General features: G+C 40.0%; 1 protein-coding gene across 7 annotated transcripts in view; it reads right to left on the bottom strand.

Annotated features, from left to right (window-relative positions):
- UNC79 (unc-79 homolog, NALCN channel complex subunit) overlaps window positions 1–26125 on the bottom strand; it is a 237087-nt gene that overhangs the window by 31130 nt on the left and 179832 nt on the right. For all 7 annotated transcript variants that reach the window (XM_045073073.1, XM_045073079.1, XM_045073063.1 and 4 more), the window contains 7 exons: window positions 25130–25168; window positions 19165–19277; window positions 18991–19076; window positions 17907–18080; window positions 14793–14861; window positions 11746–11856; window positions 1937–2041 (listed from right to left, as the gene is read on the bottom strand). In XM_045073073.1, the coding sequence (XP_044929008.1) occupies window positions 1937–2041; window positions 11746–11856; window positions 14793–14861; window positions 17907–18080; window positions 18991–19076; window positions 19165–19277; window positions 25130–25168 (697 nt within the window). The remainder of the gene's footprint in view (window positions 1–1936; window positions 2042–11745; window positions 11857–14792; window positions 14862–17906; window positions 18081–18990; window positions 19077–19164; window positions 19278–25129; window positions 25169–26125) is intronic.

Here is a 26125-nt window from a genome sequence, read left to right as displayed (position 1 = left end):
GGCTTTACTGAGCCTTTCTGTCTCCCAGCCTGAGCCAGCCACTCCCTCCTCTTTAGTACTTTACCTATTGTGCACATTTCCGGTAGAGTGGTTAGCCTAGGGTTTATGTCTATCACACTGCCATGTCTCCAGAACCTAGCCCGAGACAGGTGGTTGGTAAATACTTGTAATGGAAGATACCACTGAACAGTCCATGTGGCTCTTCGTCAATGGTCAATGGGGCCAGATGACGGAAGACCTCATAGCTCAGGTCAGTGCAGGTTTTCGGTGCAGGGAGTGATCTGATAAGAAGCAGAGTTTGAGCAAAACTCCTTTAGTCAGCCTGAGGCCAGAGGGCTGCATTTGTGTGGAGAGAGGAGAAGGCAGTGCAAACAGCTAGGAGCTGTTAAGGTGAGAGGGGCAAGTGAGGCCAGGAGCCTGACGGGGCCGTGTTCCACACCGAGTAGACCCTGGCTCTTGTGGTCACCACTGGTGCCAGCTGTGTGGTCTTGGGCAAGTCACTGAACCCCACTGAGCCCAGTCTCTCAGCTGTGACGCAGAACTAATATCTCCCACTGTTGTAAGGATTAAGTGAGGGGAGCATTAAAGCACCCAGCACGCTGCCAGGCGCACGACAGGTGCTTATGGTGTTTCCTTCTCCCTCATCTCTCCCACTGGCACCCCAGGTACCTAAGATTCAGGGACACTTGTCTAGTTCTTTGATATCAAGACCCCATTGCCCCTAGTCATTTAACCTCAACCTTGTAGGTCCAGACTCTGACACTGGTCTTCATGCTCACTGGGAAGAAATAAAACAGCTGTGACTCATTTCTTGGGCACTTTGCACAAAGGCAGTCTGAATGATACCCGGTCCCAGGTGTAGCAGAAGTCCACGTCTTTAAGTCTAGCCTTGGTGTGTGAGGTGGGGTCCCAGTCTACCTGATCCCCTGCCAACTTCTCTTATGTAGCCAGACTGCTTTTCTCAACCTCATCCTCAAGCCATTATCCCTAAATTTAGTTCACCATCCTATTAATGCCTCCCCACAATGCTTGAAGCCAGTCAGGCCCTGGTGCTTAAACCCCAACCTCATGGAAAGACTTTTGGCTGCACCCACCAGTCCTTTGTGGCCTACGTCACATGCCACCTCTTTCATGAAGTCTTCCCTGATTTCACATCATAGGACATGGGTTGCCTCCTGCTCTTAACACCCCCCAGGACTTTGTTTATATATAACTCCTCCCACAGTACTGGTGAGAGCCTATCTTATGTGTTAAAAACCTGCATACTTGTCTAAGATGCTGTGTTAAGGATGCCAGGGATGGAGGGGCTCAGCCCCTCATTAGCCCCTCATTAGCAACCCTACAGCCAAAAGCCTCAACTCAGTAATTTCTCCAGAATCTTCCTTGTACGCATTCAAGCCCTTCTGCCTCCGGGCTCCCAAGGGTGCTGGTGCTTTTCGCCTCCACCTGCCACTCCAGCTGGATTCCATACGTCCTGCCACTTCACTGTATGGTCAGGCCCACCCTCTCCTTCAATTCTGCTTCACAGAGACGTGGCGACCCACCCATATGCACGTGGCTCTGCAACCAGATCTCAGCCTCGTCCTCACTTGTGGCCTCATTAGTCCCCTGCCAGGTGCGGTAGCTGTTCACAAGCTGCCCTGCAATCTACCCAGCTGTTAATTTCTTGAGGGTAGAAATTAGTGTTCCCATCTTCTTTTGGTCCCTCACAGTACTAGTTCCACCGTAGGAACAAAATAAATGTGCCCCTTCTGTCTTGTTTACCCAGCGGGAGTGCCAAGTGCAGAATATTACTTAGGTCACGGCTCATATAAGATAGATTGGTTCTCATTTTGGGGTGGAATTATTCGATCTGTACATATGCCCCACGCCTTCCTTAATTTTTCCAAACATGGTGCATCTCATGGAAAGTATTACAAAAAGTGAAGAAACCCACCTGGACAAGCAGGAGGAGGTTTGTATCTGGTAAAGGAGATTTGAGCTTCAGGGCCTGCAGGAGCTCCAGAACAACACTGCGAGACAAGTAGAATTTATCCCGCTCCTAGACAGACAAAAGAGAAGAAGGTAAGCTTGTGTAAAAACTCAGTTAGAACAGACCTATGTCAAAAGAGCTTCCAGGAAGTTCACAATTGGAAATGAAAACCAGTATTTGAAAATGCATAATGAATTGTCCTTAAGAAATAAAATTCAAATGAAAAAGAAAAAATTTAAAGGGCATTTTTGTGTGCGTAACGAGTTTACAGAAGCACCGAGAACACATAATTCAATGGATAAGAAAAAGATAGGATGTCTCTTAAACACTGAACCCACTGGATTAGGTTCTTGCTCCCAGGAAATGATAAGTTCCAAGAAATGTAGAAATTAAATCAAAAAGCATTATTCCCAAAAGGAAATGATTTATTTAGAGAGGAGCTTATATAGTGATTTTCAGGGTCTTGTGGCCTCTCTAAAGAACTTACTTTTCAAATGGGCTGTTTAAGCATGCAGAAAAACAGACGGAATGTACCAGGTACTACCACTCTTCTTGGCCACATCGTGACATTTTGCTCTATTTAACGTTTTTCAGGATAAAGAAGACAACCCAGAGGGGCGCCCGGGTGGCTCAATTGGTTAAGTGTCTGACTCTTGGTTTCTACTCAGACCATGATCTCAGGGTTGCGAGATCAAGCCCCACATCAGGCTCTGTGCTGGGCACGGAGCCTACTTAAGATTCTCTCTCCCTCTTTCTCTGCCCCTCCCCCAACAACTCCTGCACATACTCCTTAAAAAAAAATCACAGAAATTGTTGAAACGAACTATATGGTGTTCTATTTTCTTTCTCCCTTCCTTGAAGTAGCCACTATTTTGAACCTGGTGCATGATTTCACATATGTTTTTACTACCTATGCATGCCTTCATTACAAGATGTAATACTATTTTTCATGTCTTTGTAACTTTCTGCAACTTACAATTTGTTGCTACATTATATTTTTGAAATTAGTTCATACTGTTACATGTAGCTCTAGTTCTTTCAAATAAATAGCTTAATTATATTTTATTATATGAACATACCAACATTCATTGATCTGTTCTCCTGTTAATAGAACACAAGATCATTTTCAATTCTGTACATTTTTTTAAATTGCCAATGACAACACACACGCAGAAAAGTACATAGGACATAAAACTGCAGATGAAATGGATTTGTATAGACTGAATGCCAAGGTCAAAGGGCCAGCACCTCAGAAGTCTGTTGCGTGTCCCTTCCTGATCATAACAAAGTAACCAGAGACCCAATGGGTCTGCATCCACTTTCTTTTCTTTCCCCTCATTTTTATTCATGGTGTACTACTTCCTTGTATGTCCGATGAGCTCTGCATACAGAACGGTGTATTTAAAAAGTTATTTCTAGAAATCATTCGAGGCCTGAAATATTCTCTTCATCCAAAGAGCTCTCTGTTTCCTTTTTGCCAGCTCCCTGGAGGCACTAGCCTGGTCCAGGTTACCTTAACACACAAGCCCTATAATATCTTATCTTGGGCCACCAGAGGGTGTGACACTGAGCTCGATGGCTGTGAAGGTGATTTTACCTCTGGGTTATCTTTACTTTGTTGTCCTGACCAAACTGGGGTTGAGGGTGGTGCAGAATCAGACCAAGTCCCCGCTCTTTGAAGGTCCTAGATTCTGACTCTTGTTTCCCTCCTGGATCTTCTGGAATTGCAACTCAGCCTCTTAGTCACATTTCTGCACTTCTATGCTCTCCCTGATCTTAGCCTGGTGATTCATCTAATATCTGGTTAGCATTCTGATGCACTGAAGTTTTCAAAAAATATTCTGTTCGCTTCTTTTTTAACTTTTTAAGTGGGAAGATAAGTTCAAATGATCTAGCCCATTATTATCTGGAGAGAAGTCTTAACTTTTTATTGAAATTACACTAAATCTATAGGTTATTTTGTGAGAATTAACTGTCTTTATTATGCTGGGTCCTCAACCATGAACACAAGGTCTATCTCCATTTATTTAACATTGTTGAGTAAAACTTTCTGGTTATCTCCATAAAGTTTTTGCACATTTTTGTTAGATTTATTCTCTGTTGACACAATAAATGACATTTTTAAAGTACACTTTGTAATCATTTGTAACTGAATATTAAAGGTGGGTGATTCCTGGGTAATCATTTGTAAGCAGCATCCTTGGTGAACTCTCTCACTGAAGTTATAAAAAGGTGTCTACAAGTATATTTTCTTCAGTTCGTTTATAATTACAACATCTGTAGAAAGTGAGAGTTTTATTTTTCCTTTCCAGTCCTTATACATTTGATTTCTTCCTCCTATCTTACTGAATTGAGTGGGATCTCCTGGACCGTAATGAACAGGAGAAGTGATAGTGGACGTTCTCATCTTACTTAGTATTTTGAAAGGACTACGTTGACATTTCACCAGGAAGTATAGCGTTTCCTAGAGGTTTCTGGATATAACCCTGTAACAAGCTAAGTAAGTTCCTTTCTATTTCTAGTTTGACAAGTGTTGTTATGAGTGGATGTTGAGTTATATAGAATGCTTCTTTTGAATCTGCTGAGATAATGATACACTTTTTTCACTTTTAACCTGGTAACTTGGTGACATAAATCAATATTCTAACATTTAAACCATTCTTATATTCCAAGCAAATCCTCACTGGGCCAGGAGGCTTTATTTTTCACATACTAATTTGCTATTATTCATCCAGAATTTTTATACCTTTAAAGTAAAAATGGCCTGTAATTTTCCTTTCTCCCACTGCCCTTGTCTGTTTGGTATCACAATTCTACTGGCTTCATAAAAGATGTTGGAAGCATGTCTTTCTTTCGATTATATTAGTTTGCACAAAGTAGAGCTCACTCTGTTCCTTTGGTGTTTAATAGTAAAGTTGTCTTTAAAACTGGGACAGTTTCTCATTAGTGATTCCATTTCCTTAATCATTGAGGTCCAGCCATTTTTTTTTTTTTTTAGTTGTCATATGTCACATTTTTTAAAAAAAAATTGTCCCTACAGTCCAAGATTCCAAATTTATGAGCACAGAGTTGTTCGTTTCAAGGTCTCTAATACATCTAGAGTTATATTCCCTTTCGCATTGCTGATATGCTTTATCCATGCCTTTTCTCTGCTTCCCTTAATTGGTCTGGCCAAAGTTCTGCCAGTGTCATTGGTCTAATTCGGGAGCCCCCTTCTGGTTGTACAGATCCTCCACTGAAGTCATGTTTTCCATTTCATTAATTCCTGCTCTTCTCTCCATTATTTCCTTCCTTTAAATTATCTTACGGCACTCTGTTATGTTTATTTTAACTTGAATTGTTAGCTCATTTCATTTCTCTTTTTCCAACCGAAGTATTTAAGACTACACCTTTTCTTCTAAATATCTCTATAGCTATAGATCCCAACATTTAGAATGTAGTATTTTCACATTTGTGTGGTTCTAAATATTTTTCTAAATTCTCTTATCTCCTTTGATGTATGAATCATTTAAAAGTGTATTTCAATTTCCAAATATAGCAAGTCCTAGACACCATTAATCCAGTACCTTTGTATGAATTCAAAAGAGGGCACACGCACACACAGAACAAACACATATATATATGAACACATCCTGCAAACCCGAAAAACGCTGTGCACTTCCAGAGCCGCGCTCTCGGTAGGCTTGGCTGCACGCATGCCGTGCCCGGTCACTCACTCACACAAACCCTAGGCACCACACACGTACACATTCTATACACACCCCACCCTTGCAAAGGGACCTGGTTAGGGTCCGAATCTGGCAGGGGGCTGGGATTTAGACATCTGACAAGAGGGGACAGTCAAGAGAAGATCTCAAAGGCCCCTGGGTGGTAGCCAGGACAGGGCCTGGCGACCTACACGTGTGTGTGCCAGGAATGTGTGTGCGTGTGCTATTCTCCACCCTCTGAGATGGTGAAGCTCTACGTAGGGGTTGCCTATCCCAGCTGCTCGAGGACTTGACCAGGAGGCTCCAAATCTCAGTACAAACCTGCCTCAATACTCACATAAAAAGTAGTCTGTCTAAGATGTGTGTAGCCTCCCCTTAGATATGGAGCTTTTCTCTAGGTCACCCTTAAACACCTCTGTGCAGTTATGACTTTGTTATTGATCTATAATTCAACTGCATTGTGATTAAAGAACTTGGTCTCTGAAATAGATACCCCAGTGTGTGCTAAGACTTTATTTGTGTCCTGGGGCTCCTGGATGGCTCAGTCGGTTGAGTGTCTGACTCTTCATTTCAGCTCAGGTCTTGATCTCATGAGTTTAAGTCCTGCACTGGGCTCCACACTCGGTGTAGAGCCAAATGAAATGAAATGAAATGAAATGAAATGAAATACTTTATTTGTGGTCTATTACCTGTCCTATGTTTATAAATGTTATGTATATGCTTTTTCTTTTCCTTTTTTTATTACGTTATGTTAGTCACCATACAGTACCCCATTAGTTATTGATGTAGAGTTCTATGATTCATTGTTTGTGTGTAACATCCAGTGCTCCATGCAAAACATGCCCTCCTTAATATCCATCACTGGGCTCACCCACCCCCCACACCCTTCCCCTCTGAAACCCTCTGTATATTTCCCAGAGTCCATAGTCACTGATGATTCTACTCCCTCTCCAATTTCCCCCACTTCTTTTTTCCCTTCCTTCTTCTAATGTCCTCCATGTTATTCCTTCTGTTCCACAAATAAGTGAAACCATATGACAATTGACTTTCTCTGCTTGGCTTATTTTACTCAGCATAATCTCCTCCAGTCCATGTTGATGTAAAAGTTGGGTATTCATCCTTTCTGATGGCTGCGTAATATTCCATTGTTTATATGGCCATATCTTCTTTATCCATTCATCTGTTGAAGGGCATCTCAGCTCTTTCCACAGTTTGGCTATTGTGGACACTGCTGCTATGAACATTGGGGTGCATGTGGCCCTTCTTTTCACTAGATCTGTATTTTTGGGGTAAATACCCAGTAGTGCAATTGCTGAGCCACCGGGTAGCTCTATTTTTAACTTTTTTTTTTAACTTTTTGTGGAACCTCTACACTCTTTTCCAAAGCTCTATACAGAAGAGTGAAACTCAACCATTCTCTTACACCATACACAAAGATAAACTCTAAATGGATGAAAGACCTTGATGTGAGACAAGAATCCATCAAAATCCTAGAGGAAAACATAGGTGGTAACCTCTTTGACATGGGCCACAGTAACTTCTTTCAAGACGTGTCTCCAAAGGCAAGGGAAACAAAAGCAAAATGAACTTTGGGGACTTCATCAAGATAAAAAGCTTCTGCACAGCAAAGGAAACAGTCAACAAGACAAAGAGGCAACCCACGGGATGGGAAAAGATATTTGCAAATGACACAACAAATAAAGGGCTAGTATCCAAGATCTATAAAGAACTTCTCAAACTCAAACTCCAAAAGCAAGTCAAAAAATGGACAGAAGACATGAACAGACACTTCTCAAAAGAAGACATATTAATGGCTAAAAGACACATGAAAAAATATTTAATATCATTAGCCATCAGGGAGATTCAAATCAAAACCACATTGAGATACCACTTTACACCAGTTACAATGGCAAAAATTGACAAGGCAAAAACAACAAATGCGGGAGAGAATGTGGAGAAAGGGGAACCCTCTTACACTGTTGGTGGGAATGCAAGCTGGTACAGCTACTTTGTGTATGTTCTTTCTAAAATACATTCTCAAACTGGAGAATTCAAGATTCTTTATATGTCTATTGGATTCAATTTGCTCCTTACATTGTTCAAATCTATTCATTTTTTATCTGCTTGATCTATTAATTACTGAAAGAGATGTGTCAAAATCTCCCATTATGAGTATGAATTTGACAACTTCTCTTTGTAATTCTATTCATTTTTTGTTTATATATATTAAGCCTGTATTATTAACTGTACAAGTTTTAGAACAGTCACATTTTTCTAAAGAATTGTTCCTTTTATCAATACAGGGCAACATTTTTTACAGAAATACTTTTTAACTTGGATTCTGTTTACTGGTTTCAGCTTTATTTTAATTAGTATTTGCGTGGTATATTTTTAAACTATTTTTCTTTCACACTTTCAACAGTGTCTTTAGATGTGTTTTAGAGGTTTCTCTTATAAATAAGACATAGCTGGATTTTAAAAATCAAATCCAAAAATTCCTGGGACATCTGAGTGACTCAATTGGCTAAGCCTCTGACTCTTGGTTTCAGCTCAGGTCATGATCTCAGGGTCTTGAGACTGAGCCCTGAGATGGGCTCTGTGCTCAGCATGGGATCTGCTTCAGAATCTCTTTCTTTCCCTCTGCTCCTCTCCCCCTGCCTCTCTCTCACTCTCTCTAAAATAAATAAATCTTTTTTAAAAATCCAAAAATTCCTTATATTCATTGTGATTATTAGATTATTGGATTCATTTCTACTCTAGCTCATGGTGGATTATTTCTTTATGTGTTTTATAATTTTAGTTTGTAAATTCGTGTTCATCAAGACTGTAATTCTGGAAATTGTGTTAGGTCTAGACTGAAGTCATACCCATCCACAGTGGTTTGAGGATAGGTTTTGAGCTTACTTCTACCAAACACTCCAATGCTATTACCTGCTCTGTACCAATGTTATTTGACTTTTCATTCTGGGGGCTCACAGAGTACGTAGGTATCTTAAATTCACACTCTAAATATGTTCAAAGATAGGTTCATGTTACTAATTCTCAAAGGAAACTATAAATATTTCTAGGTTCCTAGGCTTAGATTCCATTCTTCGTCACCTCTATATAGGAATATAATCTTTCCAAATCACCCTTTTACTAAATGTATACCCTTTCAAGGGTTCTGACTTTCTACTGGGGATGACTCAGAGCCAGCTCCAAGCCTGAAACAGTCCCAAGACCTTCTCTGTGTGGGCTTCAAATCACAAGCCACTAAGGATAATTGGTGCAGACACTGTGGAACAGAGTGTGGTATTTCCTCAAAAAATTAAAAATAGAAATACCATAAAATCCAGTAATTCCACTACTGGGTATTTACCCAAAGAAAACAAAAACACTAATTCAAAAAGATATATGTACCCTTATATTTAGTGCAGTATTATTTACACTAGGCAAGATATGGAGCAACACAAGTGTCCACTGATAAATGACTGAATAAACAAGATGGACACATACACATTGGAATATTACTCAGCCATGAAAAAAATGGAATCTTGCCATTTGAGACAACACAGATAGAACGAAAGGGTTTTAGGCTAAGTGAAACATGTCGGGCAGAAATACAAAGTGCCACATAATTTCCCTTATATGTGGAATATGAAAAACAAAACAATCAAAAAACAGACTCTAAAATACGGAGAACAAACTGCTGGTTGCCAGAGTGGAGAAGGGTGAGGGGATGAAAGAAACAGATAAAGGAGATTAAAAGATATAAATTTCCAGTTATATAAATAAGTAATAAGATGAAAAGTGCAGCATGGAGAATAGAGTCAATAATATTGTTGTTGGGGGCGCCTGGGTGGCTCAGTGGGTTAAGCCGCTGCCTTCGGCTCAGGTCATGATCCCAGGGTCCTGGGATCGAGCCCCACATCAGGCTCTCTGCTCAGCAGGGAGCCTGCTTCCTCCTCTCTCTGCCTGCCTCTCTGCCTGCTTGTCATCTCTCTCTGTCAAATAAATAAATAAATAAATCTTAAAAAAAATAATAATATTGTTGTTGTAATTGTGATGATGTTATTGTAATGATGTTGTATGATGACAGATATATTTAAGCATTAAGTAATGTATAGAATTGTTCAATTGTTCAATCAATATGGTGTACACCTGAAATTAACATAACATTGTATGTTGATTAAAATAAATGTAAATAAACTAAAATAAATAAACTAAAAATGTATAACTCAACTAAAAATAAATAAATAAAATTAGATATATGCAAATCTAAGCAACAAAACTTGAGCCACTAAGCTCCTAAGACAAGTAACTCCCCCACCTCAAGACTGCTACGGTATCAGCTTATATGCTTACCACTCTGGTTCTCAATTTCTTCTCCAATTTTGTACCTTTCACTTTTACAATCATGTTCATTACATTTTGTCCAGCATTTCTATCCTTTCAGGTGAGACAGTTTTCAACTATCTAGACGGCCAGATTGCCAGGAAGAAAATTCTCCAAAGCCCTTACTTTTCCATGCCTTTTCTCTTGATTAAATAATGGAGAAGGCTCAATTAGACAGTGTTCTTTCTTCAACTATTTCCAATAGCTTCCCATTGCCCATGAAGAAGATGGAAAGACTCCGAGGCGTAAGCTTCCTACCAAAAATAGTCGTTGGAGTTGGACGCCTGGGAATGGGTAGACGGCAAGAGCAAGTCAGGAGGCCACTAACATGATGACTGGTTAGGAAGGCACTTAATGTATAATGAGTGTTCTAAACTAGGAATATCTTGACTTCAAAATAATGGAAGGTCCTCTGTAATCAATCTTTGTAGTGCACAGCATGGGAAGCACACACTTATTATGGTTTTTCCTCTAAAAAATGTATAATTTAAATACACCAAGCATAAAGAAAATTAAGAAATAAAATGACTTCTTTTCATTGAATCCGTATATGTCTTCATTGTTTTTGATACTGTGCCTTGATCTACTGTGTACTGATCTATTGTTGTAAATGAACAACAACAACAAAAAGAAGTAAGTTCTTTTCAGGAAAGATTTGAAAGAGGAAAAAATGCTTATTTTTTGGATACTTAGAAAACATATTGTTCCGGGCAAAGTAATAATTTCTAATAAGAAAGACTAAAGAGAGGATTATCATGGAACACTTAACATGGTAGAATGGACACAGGATCATAAGAAAAAGACAAGAGTGTTTTAAATAGAATGAAAGCCTTAATATAAAATTAGATTTTTTTTAATGGGGAAAATAAAAGGCTTATACAAGTGGACAGCATGAGTAAAGGAATATTCTGAATGTTCAAGGAGGAACAACAGGAGCAGACCCCACCGAAAATAAAGTTGAACATCTGGAAATTGGAAGAGGAACATCGCATACTGTTCTTAAGGACAGAGACGCTCCCAGTTGGCCCTGCCTTTCCATAAAGATAGCGTCTCCCAGCTCCAACAAGGCTGCTATGTGCACGGGGCAAGCAGTACTTTTCCACTTCCTCGGTAGTGGGCCAGGGGAGACGAAAGATAATGCAATAGAGAAACCATTATGAAGGCAAGATGACAAAAGATGAGATTACAATCTCAGAGGCCAAAAACCCAGAACTGGGGAGACAGACAAGTGATGAGAATTAAGGAGCACTCTAAGGGATTTTACAAATGACAGGCTGATATTTTTCTACTTTGGGTATGAAAATGACATGCCGTGATGGCTTGCCCACTAATCACGAGATGGTGAACTTGAAAAGGACCTTCAGAGGTCATTTAGACCACCTGCTCATTTCATTTACAATATCTCTTCTCTTCTAAATCATATGATCCTCATTTCTCCAAATGTGCATATGTGAGGTACTATATATATATATATATATATATATATATATGGAAACACTCTATGCAAATATATATATATATTCCAATATACAAATATATATATATATATTCCAATGATACTTATTAGACCTCAGTAAACTGCTCAGGTTTAACTATACTGACGGGATTAACCTAACAAGCATTGACATTGTTTAGAAACAATGTTCCTGACAGTTTCCAGGTTCCAGGGAACAAACATGTAGGCAAGCTTACCTTTGTGAAAGCTCGGTAACAGAGACCACACACCTCCACCAGGTAGGCCAGAGTGAAGACAGAGTTCTGAATCACAAAGCTGAGCAGTTTTGAAAATGGCTCCAACAGACTCTGCAATAAGATTGGGGCCAAATAAAATCAATTGTTGATTCTTTCATTAAAAAAAAAAGTCTTAAAATCTTCTGGTACTTTAACTAATGGGATCATTCTTTCATTTAAAATCTGCTTCCTGGTAGTTATGGAGCAACTCTGTTGGTCTAACAAGAATAGAACCGGGCCTTCAATGCCTTAAAAAGCAAGATTTAATCATTTTATTGCTCCAAAAAGAAATCCATTTTCCCAGGTGGCATCCTTTATAAACCTTATCACCGTCAATCCTATCCTCATGTCCACCCCGAGCAATCAAGACGCTGTGAGATTTGTATGAGGACTTTCCATTCTATTTCTCAGAATCTGTAGGTATCAATGGGCTCCTCCATCCAGCTCCTCCAAAACCTGTCATCTCCGTTCAACAGCACAAACCATCCTGCATGTAAGTCTGAAGCACAATTAGCTTAGATAAAACTTATCCCGACCCAGCTTCCTGCCAGTGTTTATCACGAAGGTCCAGCTTTGGTTTCTCCATCTGAATCCCACCCATAAAGGATCAGTTTTAGATCCATCTGCTCTCTAAAGTCATTTAGAAACATTTATTGAGCACCTACTAAGTGTCAGGCAGAGCTGGGTGCTTTTATATAGTTTATCTTGTTCAAATTTCTTATGACAATCCTGGAGAGACAGTTTGTTATAACAGTTAATGACACAAGCTCATGATTCCACACAATTATTTTCAAACTCTAGCTCTCAGTGACCTGGAATAAGTGATTCGGTCTCTCCACACTTAGTTCTCTCCTCTGTAAAAACAAGGCTAAGCAGGACCTCCACCTCATTAGTGTTGCTGTGGGCAATGGGGGAGGTAATGTAGGTAAAGCACTTGGAGGCAGTGAGTGCTCCCTCTGACCTGCATCAAGGTCTGGAGCTCGCCTAAGGCCATACTGCTCTTGAATATAATTCAAATCCAAATTCCAGGGCAATTTTCCAAAGTCAGAACTGCTCTTTAAGGAAGACAGAATTTTAATTGGGCTCCAAAAGACTTCCATGCCATGATTTCCACTACTTCTCAACCTCCGCAGTCCTCATGGTCTGGATTATAAAAGTAAACATGCTCAGCGTGCAAAGGTTGGATCTACAGGAAAGTACAGATAAGGAAGTAAAAGTCTGTCACCCCACCACCTCGTGATAGCACTTTACATATCTCCCTTCCTGCTGCACTCCAGTTTACCTCGTTGAAATTGTGTACATATGCAATCCTACATTTTGTCAATTTCATTTTGTTAACATAAGAAATCTCCAAAATGATTTAGTTCTTCATAATCATCCATTTTAATAGCCACAATTGTCACATTTCATTATAAATAACATCCCAATAAATATGTTTTGTCTGAAATTTGTAATGTCATTTTCTTCCTTAGAAGATATCCCAGAAAAAGAATGATTGAATCAAAGGATATGAAAGTTGGGGGGGGGGGTGCTTTTTCCTTACTGATCCAAAAATGAACTTGTTACATGTTAGTTGTGCCTGAGAATAAGAATTCTTTTTTTGTTGTTGTTTCTATTCCCAACAGAAACCTGTGTAGCACTTTCTATATAAAAACTCTTAAAGGAACCCTTTGAAATAGTACTGCTGATTTAGTATTCTTTGTTTTATATAAACACTGTTGCCTTGAAATACTGATGATGGATGAATGGTGACAGGACTGTATCTCCAGTTGGTTATATAATGTATCTTTATTCATCTAAAAAAGGAACCTGGATTCACACCCAGATAGAAACTTGTTCTTCTATCCAGCAAAGCAACATAGTGATGGGGCAATATGGTACAACAGAAAAATCAGGGAACTTGGAGTCAAAGGATCTATGTTCAAGTGTCAAACCTTCCACTAACGAGCTGTGTAATCTTGGCCAAGACAATTCATCTCTCTGAGCCTGTGTCCTTAGCTTTAAGTGATCAAATTAAACCAAATGATCTCTTTGCAACTTTCCTGCATAAACTATTCATTTATGAAAGCACCGTCAAGGTATAAAGTTATTGGGGATGTGGCTTCTTGGTATTGAACTAGCAGTTATAAGCTACTGCTATACAGACTATTACATCGTTGTATATAACACAGCCCAGAAACACTGTATATAACCCAGCCCAAGAATGAGGTGAATGAAATGCAGAGCTGGCCTTCATGAAGCTCACAGTCTCACTGGGGAGACTTTCATACAACGTAAGTGTTAGTATAGAGAGCTCTATCAAGTACTGTGGGGTCTGACATAGGAGAAAGTTGCTTCAGAGCATTCCAATTCACTTTTTTAATTTAAATGGGATTCAGATTCTCATCTGGAAGAATGAGAAAGAGTTCACCTCAGCAACAAGAGCATAAAGCATTTCAGGCAGAGGAAATGGCTGAAGCCAAGGCAAGGAAATATGAAATTAAATAAGATTATAAACATAAAGCAGTTAGCATAATGCCTGCCATATGGTGAGTGCTCAACAAACAGCGGTTGTTGTTTTGATGATAATGAGGATGATTCCGGAAGAAGGCAGGAGGCATGGGGGAGGGGACAAGTAGCCAAAGCCGACATTAGAAAGGTAGGCCAGCAAATTAATGAAGTCCCTTCTTGCATGCCACATTAAGGAATTTGGACACTCTCCTAAAAGAAATGAGAGGCGATCAAAGATGTTTAAGCAAGGAACCAGGGCAGGAAAGTCTGTGTTTGGAAGGATCACCTAGATCATAGAGGACGGACTGGTGACCACGGCCCAGGACAGAGAGGGCCGATTGTAAAAATGAGATTGTGATGTATTAGAACTCTTCATACTAGACACTTTCACCATGTTCGAAAGTGAAACATTCAGTACACAGTAACTATTTCTTCAGTATTACTACATGTCTGTGTTTTTAGGTTAAAAAATAACAAAATAAGCAATAGGTTGTTTTTCTGGAACATACAATACATACCCTTGTGGCATTGGTAGAGGGTATCTTCAAGAGGCAAATCATAATTCTCAAGCTGGAATCTAAAGAACACTGTGAACAAATATGAAGAGAGTAAAAGTCAGTACCCTTCTTTTTTTTTTTTTTTAAAGATTTTATTTATTTGACAGAGAGAGAGAAATCACAAGTAGGCAGAGAAGCAGAGAGAGAGAGGGGAGGAAGCAGGCTCCCTGCAGAGCAGAGAGCCCGATGTGGGGCTCGATCCCAGGACCCTGGGATCATGACCTGAGCTGAAGGCAGAGGCTTCAACCCACCGAGCCACCCAGGCGCCCCAGTACCCTTCTTAATATATCTTTTGCTTCATGTATTTTTTATAAGCCTTTATTTTAGGGGGAAAAAAGTCTCAAATATAGCTGCCTCCTTAGTTTTCTATGTCATATATTGATGTTGAAAAAATCATTCTCAGGTTTAAAAAACTTAATTAAACTGTTAATTAAATAATATTAAATAACTAAATAATTAAGCATAGCACCTAAATTATTTCTCAGATATATTCTTAAAATTAAATCAGACAGAGAGATGGATAAAGAATTGAACAGATGGATGTATGGATGATGGATGGATGGATGAATGGATGGACAGACTGACAGATAAATGGGTAAGTGGATATCAACTATGTCCAACTCTAAAGAGATACACTAATTTATCAAAGGCCATGTTCCAGGGGAAAAAAACTACTCAGATCTATTTAAAACCATCAGGCTTATTAGTCCAAATAAAAACCAGTCTCATCTGCCCTTCCTTTGCTACTGAAAGACATGACAAAAACCTTCAAAAAAAAAAAAAAAAGCAGTAAAACTTCTACAAGAAAAAAATTATGCCTCTCAAATCTGTTAGAGTTGTATGTCCCTACATCAAATGTACTTTTTAAATTGAATGTACTGGTGGTGGTGGCGGGGCAGGGGGTATGTTACAACAAAAATAAGCAATATTATTTAACATTGTAAACATATCACAATAGCAGGTTATAGTTGATTCTCTGCAGCTGTGCATCATACTAACTTTTGAAGATAACAAATTAAGCCAGTGGTTCTCCAAGTATAGCTGGTGATCTAGCAGCTTGAATTACTTAGAAATTTGTGAGAGAACGCAGATCCTCAGGCTAAACTCCCAGTGCATCAGAAACTCTCAGTATCAGGCCCAGCAATCCTGCTTTCAGCAAGTCCTGCCGGAACACTGACCCACACTGCAGACTGAGAGCCAGTTCTCTGAACTGATGAGAACAAACCACAGAAGGCTTTTCAACGGCTCCCTGCTTTCCCCAGAGAGTAAAAACAAAGCAGAAGACGATCAGAGGCAGTGCCCAGATTGGATCTAGCAGGGCCAGTTTTTACATGAATTCTGAAAGCTTTTTACAGGTAGCTTGTAAGCGTACTATTGGTCTATTTAATCTGTTCAATACCCGCCAGAGTTCATGTGACATTTACATTGCTTTAAAGCAGGGGCTGAAGACTGGCTGTTTGTAGGGTCCCCATGGTATTTTAAAAATCAGGAAATATCATCTTCAAAACCATGGGAAGAGCAGCAATAGTAGGCCTGCATTACCACACGACAACTGGGCGGCGGGTTGTAGCACATGTTAGAAGGGACTCATTAGACGCAGACTCGTTAGAAGGGACTGGTGCTTCCCGTTTCTCAAGGGTCTTGGTTCTCTGTATTATCTTAAATCACTCCACTCATTAACCTTGCAGTGAAGGTCCCTATGGGCAGGACTGATAGTCACAAATGAGGCTTACCAGTTGTTTGGTGGCGACAAGGGTTCCAACTGGTCAGTGATCAAGTTAAATATTTAACTTAATATAAAAGTTAAACATTTTGGTTCTAGCATCCACCTATAGGCATTTGAAATTGCCATGCCTAACCTACCTTCTCTCCAAGTATGTAGCGTTAAGCAGTGAGTAGCCCTGAGTGGCTCTTGGTTGGAGGGAGGTTCTATGGGGCCATGTTAAAAATGCATCACTTGATTTCCTGCAGGTATGGTATCTATATACATACATGGTTTCTAAGTACAGTGCTAAACCTCTTTCTTTGGATTTATTCATCGACTCAAGCTTGGCAAGCAGACACGACCACAGGATGTGAGAGACGGTAAAGATCTCAGTATTCCCGCTTTTCGTGGGAACTTTAAACTCCAAGAAAACAGCACACATCAAGCTAAGGGTCCCTAAAGTACCCTTACAGACCTTATTTTGGGATCATATATTCCAAATCTGCTAATTTGAAAAAGGGCATTATCAAGGGTGGTTCGTCTTTATAAAACATTTTTCGTACACGCAATACTCATTTCAGAAATAGTGCTGCCAATATGTAACTTCACTCGTCAGATCAACAAGTGATTGATTTTATTGTGAGTTGATTATTTCTGCAATCTGCATAACGCATTCAGATACTGAACCAGGAGTCAAGAGACTTGAGTTTTAATCCTTACACTGCCATCACCTCTCTGAATTTGCAGCCCCCCCCCCATCTGGAAAATGGGGGCATTGGAATGGGATAGTTTTTATAGGTCTCTTCCAGCTTTTATAGTATAGAGTTCTGCTTTTGCATTCAATGGGCTCATGTTGAAAATGTTCCTTAGGTTACCAGATTCACAGCTAGGTAATTCGTGTGTATTCTTGGAGGATGGTAGGGTGGCTCCAGTGGGGGGCTGGTGATGGTAAAGCAGCCACACAGAAATACAGTATCAACTTGGTCTTTCAAGTACTTTATTCACAAACACATAAACAGTCACCTCCCTTTAAATAGTTCTCTGAAACTTAGCTTTACATTGTATGTCTAGCCTCCTTTTAGACAAAACTATGCTTTTATTTACTTAGACATTTATTGAGAAATATTTCCATAATCTACTAATATCTAATTTTTTTAAATGAACTGAAAAACATGAAATCACTGTGTCAAAATGCCTACTGCATACTGCTGTAGGTTTGTACCATTTCGAGAGCACAACCTACATAGTACTCTGTCCTTGGTGCCTAATAGAGATTCTGTAAGCCCTTTATCAAACACTGAATCTTTCTGAGCAGATGGTTGGCAAAACGTAAGATCCTAATCGAAATTGAAATCCCGGACTCAGCTTACCTTCAAGGGCAAGACACAAGGCAACTTGGCAAAAAATGTCTGAAACTGGTTGCTGATGGTGGTCCAGAGGCTGCTGGGCGAATCCATGGGCAAAGCTTCCATGAAGGTAGCAATGTTTTCCAAACAGCGTATCATAGCACCCCCTGCTGGTAAATTCTTTTTGTTATTTAGACCCTAAAAACACAAAAGCATAGGCAATCAACTGCTGAAACAACGTGGGGATTCAGATCGCTATTTGTCGAAGATCAGTCTTAAAAATCACATATTCACGGTTTAAACGTGTGTCGTGTGTCTACACAGGCTATTCATTGTAATTGGCAGGAAGAGTACAGAGAAGAATCAACAAATTCAGACACACTTGGGAAAAACTGTGACCTTTAATTCCGTGAGAGAAGGAGAAATGCGAGCAAGAAGTAAGGAACATCTTTTAAGGATTTGCAGTTAGCGTGGTTAGTGGCTAAGAACACACAATGAATGATGCTTGCTGGAAACTCTGCTGGCCAAAGCCTGAGCATAATGACTACAGAAGCAGGAAAGTCTCTACGGTCACCTGTCAACCCTCCAAGCTAAGGGACAGAGATAATAAGCATGGGACCAAATATATGAACCCAAGCATTGTGACACAACGAATAAGCAGTGGACCCGAGAATTGAATTCAAGTCTCATGATGGAACAAAGATGCAGGACTTGAATCCAATCCTCACAATACAAGAAATAAGCAGGAAGCTGAGACTTGATTCCAAGTCTCGCGATACACTGTGCGCCACTCTACCCACAGCAACTTCTGAGAGCCTCACACGGAAGTGAGTGTGCTTCGCAGTTGCCTATCCACCCCTGAGCTGAGGGTGTCCAGAAGCTTTAAATAAATAGTAAATCCACATAAAACAGCCATATCCCATGGACACACTTCTGTGCATTGGCAATTTTTATTTCAAATTAATTTTAAGCATTTAAATTATTTGAGATGAATTTGACATCTTTGTATGTAACATAAATTTAGTTTTTAAATTAAATGACTGAATTAATTCCTCAGCCGTGACTTCAGGAAGGGCGGGGCTTAGAGGTGTCCTCAAAGCGAACCTACCTCCAGGAGCTGACTGAGAGCAGCAATAGAGCTCAGTTCATTGAAATCCATCAGAGACGTGGCTAAGGTCCGTAAAAAAGTCCCATCTGGAAAGTCAACAGTCAGATTTAGTGGTGTTTGGGCTTCAGCAAGCGGGCACGTTTGTGGTAGCTGGATTCCCCGTGGAGGAATTACCTTTGATAGTGCTCTGGAACAGCTGTGGGAAGATGCCGTTGGGGGCCAGCTGATGGAAGATGCAGCGCAGGAACTGCTTGGCCACCCCCGCGGCGTTGCCAGGAACCATCATGCTGGGGTCGCACAGGGAGAGAAAAGACAGGGACTCATGGAGCACCCAGCATGAGTTTAGGTTTTTCTGAACCTCCTTTTTTAGAGGTCAGGCACTGACACATCGATCCTCTTAGGGAAGATCTCCCTGTCATTTTCATCAGTGAGATGAAATATTGTAGTTACACGGAGTCCCTGTTAACAATAAGTTTCTAGAAAGAGAAAACCAGGACATGTCAGAGTGGCCCCCAACTAATGAATTCGAGCCACCCGAGTACAGATGAGCCTTCTGACGCCCAGACAGAAAAGGCGACCTGCGAAGGCTCCAAGTCCAGAACACGGTAGAGTCAGGACAAAACTCATGATGAGATTATCAGCAAGACCCTCCCAGAAAGTGTCATTAGCTAAGAGAGAGCTGATGGGGGGGGGGGGGATGCAGGGAGGGAGATGTTCATAGCTATTGGGAGATAGGAGAACTCTTCTTGGAGCACCTTGAGCTAGTACTTGTAAAAAGGAGAAGGCCTTCATCTATGCAGTTCCACACCATCTCTGCTGGTCAAAAGAGGAAGCCAAGAAATGATTATGCCTCCCTGAGACCAAAGCATCAGGAAGGATGTTCCAGAGGTGATCAGGGAGTGAATTAACAGGAAGAAAGCAGAAATCAAAGAGTCCAAATAGGTGAATGGCAAGAAGTCCTCTTACCTAGACCATTTGACTACGTTATGTCTCCCCTGAAATGATGATTCAAAACTGTAGGTCAAAAACATTTCTTCATGCAACTTTGACACCAAACTCACACAAAGTCTTTCAACAATTAGGGAAGGAGGGAACTCTTCCCACCTTATTTTATGATGCTAGCATAGCCCTAAAACTAACATCAGATAAAGTCAAAACAAAAAGCAAAGTCACAAGAAAACCAAAGCAAGAGGGAACAAAAAAAGAAATGAAAACAAAAACAAGACAAACCAGCAGTCCTCATGGACACTAAATCCAACTATAGATGAAAAGGATGATGGTCCATGACCGAATAGTTTATCCCAGGAACATAAGAAAGACATAATATTCAAAATCCCATGAATGGAATTCAATATATTAAATAATAAAGGGAAAAACCATATAGTTATTTCAATAAATAGAGAAAATTCATCTGATAAATTTTACATCCATTCATGATAAAATTACTCTCAGCAAACTAGAAACAGGAAACATCCTTAGTCCAGCAGAGAATCTATGAACACCTACAGCAAACAAAATTAATGGTGAAATACTAAAGACTTTTCTGTAGCATCTTTATTATTGTACTGGAGGTCCTAGCCATTGCAATATGACAATAAAAACATAAAAATTGGAGAAAAGGAAAACTCACTATTTATAGAAATTATTTTTTTATATACAAATGCTTTTAGATTCCAAGAAATCTCTAAAAGCAACTACAACAACTAGTAAGTGAACCCAGCTTCCTACAATGTTAATATAGAAATTCAACTGCATATTCATATTCCAGCAGCAGAAAGTTAGAAAATGAAATTCTTAAAAATTCCACTTACATTGGCATTAAAATACCCAAAATTCTTGGGAATAAATTTAACAAAAGATGTACAAGACCTCTGCACTAAAAACCAAAGAACACTGCTGAGAACAACAACAACAAAAAAAATGGAATGAAATGAGAATATATTACCATATTCATGAATTGAAAGATTCAGTATTTTAATGCTGTTGACCATCCCCAATATTGTCTCAGTACAATCCCAACAGGCTCCCTGCCCAAACTGTGAAGCTTATTCAAAAATGTATATGGAAATTTGGTAAATCTAGAATATCTAAATCCATCTTCTTAGAAAAAATGAGCAAATTTGGAAGATTCATAATCTTGGACCTCAAGATTTATTAAATAGCTATAGTAATCAAGACAGTGTGGTGCCAGCTTACGGATTAACATATCGATAGATGGAACAGGATAGAGAGCCTCGAAATAGATCAACCTAAATACCATTATTTGATTTTAACATACAACAAAGTGATCCAGTGGGGAAAGGGAAAGTCATTTTTTTCTTAACAGTGCTGAAATAACTAGGTTTCCACATGGGTAAAAAGGAACTTCAACCCCTACCCTCATACCATACATAAAAATTAATTTGAGAAGGATCACATAAATGCTAAATATAAATAAACTTGTAGAGGAAAAAACTGGAGAATATTTTCTTGATTTGAGGATGACTGATGAAAATGGGAAGAAATAATCATCAATTTAAAAAAATTTTTAAAACACTATGGGGATGAAATCTTGCCATTTGCGACAACATGGATGGAACTAGAGCGTATCATGCTTAGCGAAATAAGTCAAGCAGAGAAAGACAACTATCATATGATCTCCCTGATATGAGGAAGTGGAGATGCAACATGGGGGCTTAAGTGGGTAGGAGAAGAATCAATGAAACAAGATGGGATTGGGAGGGAGACAAACCATAAGTGACTCTTAATCTCACAAAACAAACTGAGGGTTGGTGGGGGGAGGGGACTTGGGAGAAGGGGGTGGGATTATGGACATTGAGGAGGGTATGTGCTTTGGTGAGTGCTGTGAAGTGTGTAAACCTGGTGATTCACACACCTGTACCCCTGGGGATAAAAATATATGTTTATAAAAAATAAAAAATTAATTAAAACAAAAAACAAAAAAACACTATGGGGTACACCTCAGTGGCTCAGTTGGTTAAACAAATGCCTTCAGTTCAGGTCATGATCCCGGGATCAAGCCGCCATCAGGCTGCCTGCTTAGCGGGGAGTCTGCTTCTCCCTTTCCCTCTGCCCTTCCTTGTCCTACTCCCCTGCATGTGTGGCTCTTTCTCTGTCTCTTTCACTCCTTCTCTCAAATAAATAAAACCTTTAAAAAATTTTTTTAAACATTAGGTTTCATCTAAATTAAAAACATATCATCAAAATATATATTAATAAGAGGAACAGGTAAGCCCAGACGAGGTGAAAATATTTTCAAGATATATTTAACAAAAGACTGGTATTCAGGCAATATAAAGAAGTCCTGCAACTCAACCCAGTTAAAAATGTGCAAAAGATTTGAACAGACACTTCAGAAGAGAAGATTTAGAGAGGGTCTTAAAGAGCACATGAAAAAATACTCCACAGCATTAGTCACCAGGGCAATGCAAATTTAAACTCTCATGAGATACCCACCAGGACGGCTAAAATTAAAGAGATCAACACCATCAAATTTTGGCAAGGATGTGGAACACCGAAGTCTCATGCATTACTGGTGGGGATGCCACATGGCACAACCACTTTTTGTAAGACACTGTTAGTGTCTTACAAAATCAAACACAGTTATATAATGCCACAGTTCCATTCCTCGCTATTTATCTAAGACAAATAAAAAGACTGGTTTACAAATAGGCTTGTAGAAGAATGGCCCTAACAGTTTTATCTATAATAGCCCCAAACTGGAAACAATGCAAATGTCCATCAACACGAGAATAAATAAATAAACTATGGGATAGTACCCAGCTCTAAAAAGGAAATAAACTATTGATAACATGCAATGACATGAACAAATTTCAAAAACATTATGCTGAGTACAAGACGTCAGACACCCAGGAGCACATACAGTACCATTCCATTTATATGAAGCGCTATGGTAGAAAGAGAAAATCAGGCTAGTATCTGCCTATGTGGGTGGAGCTTGGGAAGATGCACGAGGAAATCTTCTGGGGGTGATAGTAATCTTCTATATCTTGACAGGGGTTTTGGTCATGCAGGGGTACACATTTGTCAGAAATCAGTAAACATAATACACATAAGGTATGTGTATTCTCTAGTATGGAAACTGTGCCTCAGAGGAAAAAAGGGCTTAAACAAAATCAAACTTTAGTGAATAACTTTGCCGAAGAATACAGGAAGTATGCTAATATCTGAAATTTACTTTGAAATGCATCCCAAACTAAACAGGAATGACGGGGTGGAGAAGGATGGACAGAGGGTTGGATAGGTGATAAAGCAAGTAAAATGTTCCCTGTAGGATCTACGTGATAGGAATCTAAAGTCCTTCCAACTTCACAGCATATTTAATATTTTATAATAAAATGTTAAGGGAAGAAGTCTAAAAATTTTTCTATAAATGGGCATTTAAAAAGGAGTAAATATTCCTAAAACAAAAGTTACGAAAGTGCAGTGACAACAGCGCCACCTTACGTTTGTAGTCGCTGCTACAGCTCCGCTGCCACAGATACCGGACCCCTTGGACCTCCCAGCAAGTGCCCCTGCGGCACAAGAAGGCTATACACGGTTTCCCACTTTTATAAATGAGAAAACTAAAGCAGAGAGATAAATGTGCCCAATGTCCCAGCCAGCGCCCTACTCTCCTCTGATTTCTTCTCCCCACTGCAGCCAGAGTCACCTTTCTAGATGCTACACACATACCTCTTGCGACTTAAAAATCCTGCAACAGCTTCCCATGGCTGCTAGAAAGCCCCAAAGATTTAATATGGCTTATTGGCCCTGTATCACCTAGCAAGCCAGCCTTGCATCTCTGTGCTCTAGAAACACTGGTCTTGTGGTTGTTCCTCCTACACAATCTGTTCTTTCCCCCCTCGAAACCTGGGCAGATGCTTTTCCAGAGCTATTTGCACCCTCAAGTTCAAGTCATATCTTTCAGATCTTAGTGTAAACCCAACATCCGATCCATCTGCAAATTCTGTTGGCTCGGTTTTAACAATATTTTCTGAATAGATCCTTAATGGGACCACTTCTTACTCCATTGAACCAAGTCTTTATTAATTTGTATCTGCCACTGAACTGGTCTCCACGCTCGCCTCCCTGTTTCCGCCCTGACCTGCTTTCCTGCATGACCTATTTCCAACACAGAAGCCAAGGGATCTTTTCAAAACACAAAGGAAGTCATGTCACTCCTCGCTCCCTGCCTCCCTCAGTAAAAGCCCAGCTCTGTATAATGATTTCCCGGGACCTACCTGGCCTGCCTCATGCTCACCTTGTCCACTCCTCTCCTACACTTTTCCCCACTCCTTCTGCCCAGCCTGCCTCCCCAAATATCCTGGACACCCTCCTGACTTATGCCTTTGCATTTGCTGTTCCCTCTGGCTGTAAACTTCTTTCTATAAACTGCCACATGGATCACTCTCCCCCCTTTTCAGGTTTTGTTCAAATACCACCTCCTCAGAGAGGCTGTCCTTGACCATTATTACATCCAAAATAACCCCCCCCCAAGCTGTTCCGTATCTGTTGGACGTCCCTGATTATTTTGCGTAGCATTTAGCACTGAATGATACTAAATGGCATTACCCGTTCTCTCGTTTGTTAACTTGCTTATTGTCTGCCTCTGCAACTGGAATTTAAGATCCAGGAGAGTCCGGACTGGCTCCTTTGTTAATTAGTATCCTCAGTCTAGTGGTCACTCCATCAATAATTGTTGAATAAATGAATGTTATGGCCTCCCAGCACATTGTGTCCAGGGCCTTAAGCACTGTTTACAATGATAAGTCTGTGCAAATATTTTCATCCTGTTGGCATCCCAGATAGACCATAGGCCCCATGAGGGTAGGAATCATGTCCCTTTTGCCACCAATTGAAACCTAAGCACCTAGTACAGTACCTGCTACAGAGTGGCCTAAAATAAGTACTTGATGACTAAAACAAGTGAATGTATGAAAAAATAAAAATTTAAAAGTTAATGAGTGACAGCAGGCACGAATGAATGAATGAACAGAAAATGATGGAACGTTCTCTGGAACTGCAATTGAAATTAAGAACATTCCTTCCATGGTCCACACTCTGATGATTTAGAAACAGGATGAACACGCTCAGGGGACAAAGAGAAAGTGGGTTCGGACCCACTTTAGGACCTTACCTTTCTGCTTGATTAGAGAAAGTGGTGCTGGATGCCAATCTAGGAAAAGTAAACAGAGTTACATGAGTATCTTAAGTTTTCACAAAGAAATGCATGAGTACTGCACTGGGAGCCCCTGTGGCCCTGGCTCAGATGGGGAGAAGGAAAACCACTGACAATTCCACTGATTAGGGACAGAGGGCCCACTTGGTGATCAGTCTCCAGGGTTCAACTTAGCCCAGATCCTGAGATCTGCTTTCTGCATCAAACCAGATGCTTCCACAGAGACACACACAGTTAAGGTGGTTTAACGTATCACCCGGCCAAGCCACAGACTGGCCACTGCAGAGGTTAGACAGAGAACAGAGCAGTGTTTGACCCAGTCCATGTCTTTACATATGAACTCAACTCAAAATTCATTTCTTTGTACTCCACCTCTGAAATGTAACCATAAACTGCAAAAGTCTCTGTAAGACAGTAAAATAGGTAAGAAGGGTGTTTGTCAACTAATCTGTCAACAAACTGAGATGACATATTGGGAAGAGAAATGTATTAAGGAATCATTATATAATGTAATTTTTAATAATTATATGGTTCATACACATGAAAATATTCTAAATGTATAGCAAGAAAGAGAATGTCTAAACCCGCTAAATGGGTGGGTTTAGAAAAACATGTCTCAATCAATAAGATATTGAAGAAACAAATAAGGGAAATGCTCAAGTTCATGGACCTAAGACCACAAGCGGCATGCACCCAGCCAAGAACGCATCTGGAGAGGAATGGAGGGTCCAGCAACCGCTAACACAAGACACCATTCTCAGTTGCTTTGGTTAATGACACTACAGCGAATCAATAAGCATTGACTGGCAAGTGAAATAAACCATCATTAAGGGAGGAGCCAATGCAATCTTGATGGCTATAGCTCCATAACGGGCTGGATAAATTTTAAGAGGGATCTAATTAGAGAGCAAAGTACAAAATCACAGAAAAGCTTGGGTGATAAATGCTGAGCTT

Source organism: Mustela putorius, unplaced genomic scaffold, assembly GCF_011764305.1.
Source record: "Mustela putorius furo isolate JIRA1106 unplaced genomic scaffold, ASM1176430v1.1 tig00000129_pilon_pilon_pilon, whole genome shotgun sequence".
Taxonomy (NCBI): domain Eukaryota; kingdom Metazoa; phylum Chordata; class Mammalia; order Carnivora; family Mustelidae; genus Mustela; species Mustela putorius.
The sequence above is the reverse complement of the archived record's forward strand: the minus strand, read 5'-3'. Positions and strand labels throughout refer to the sequence as shown.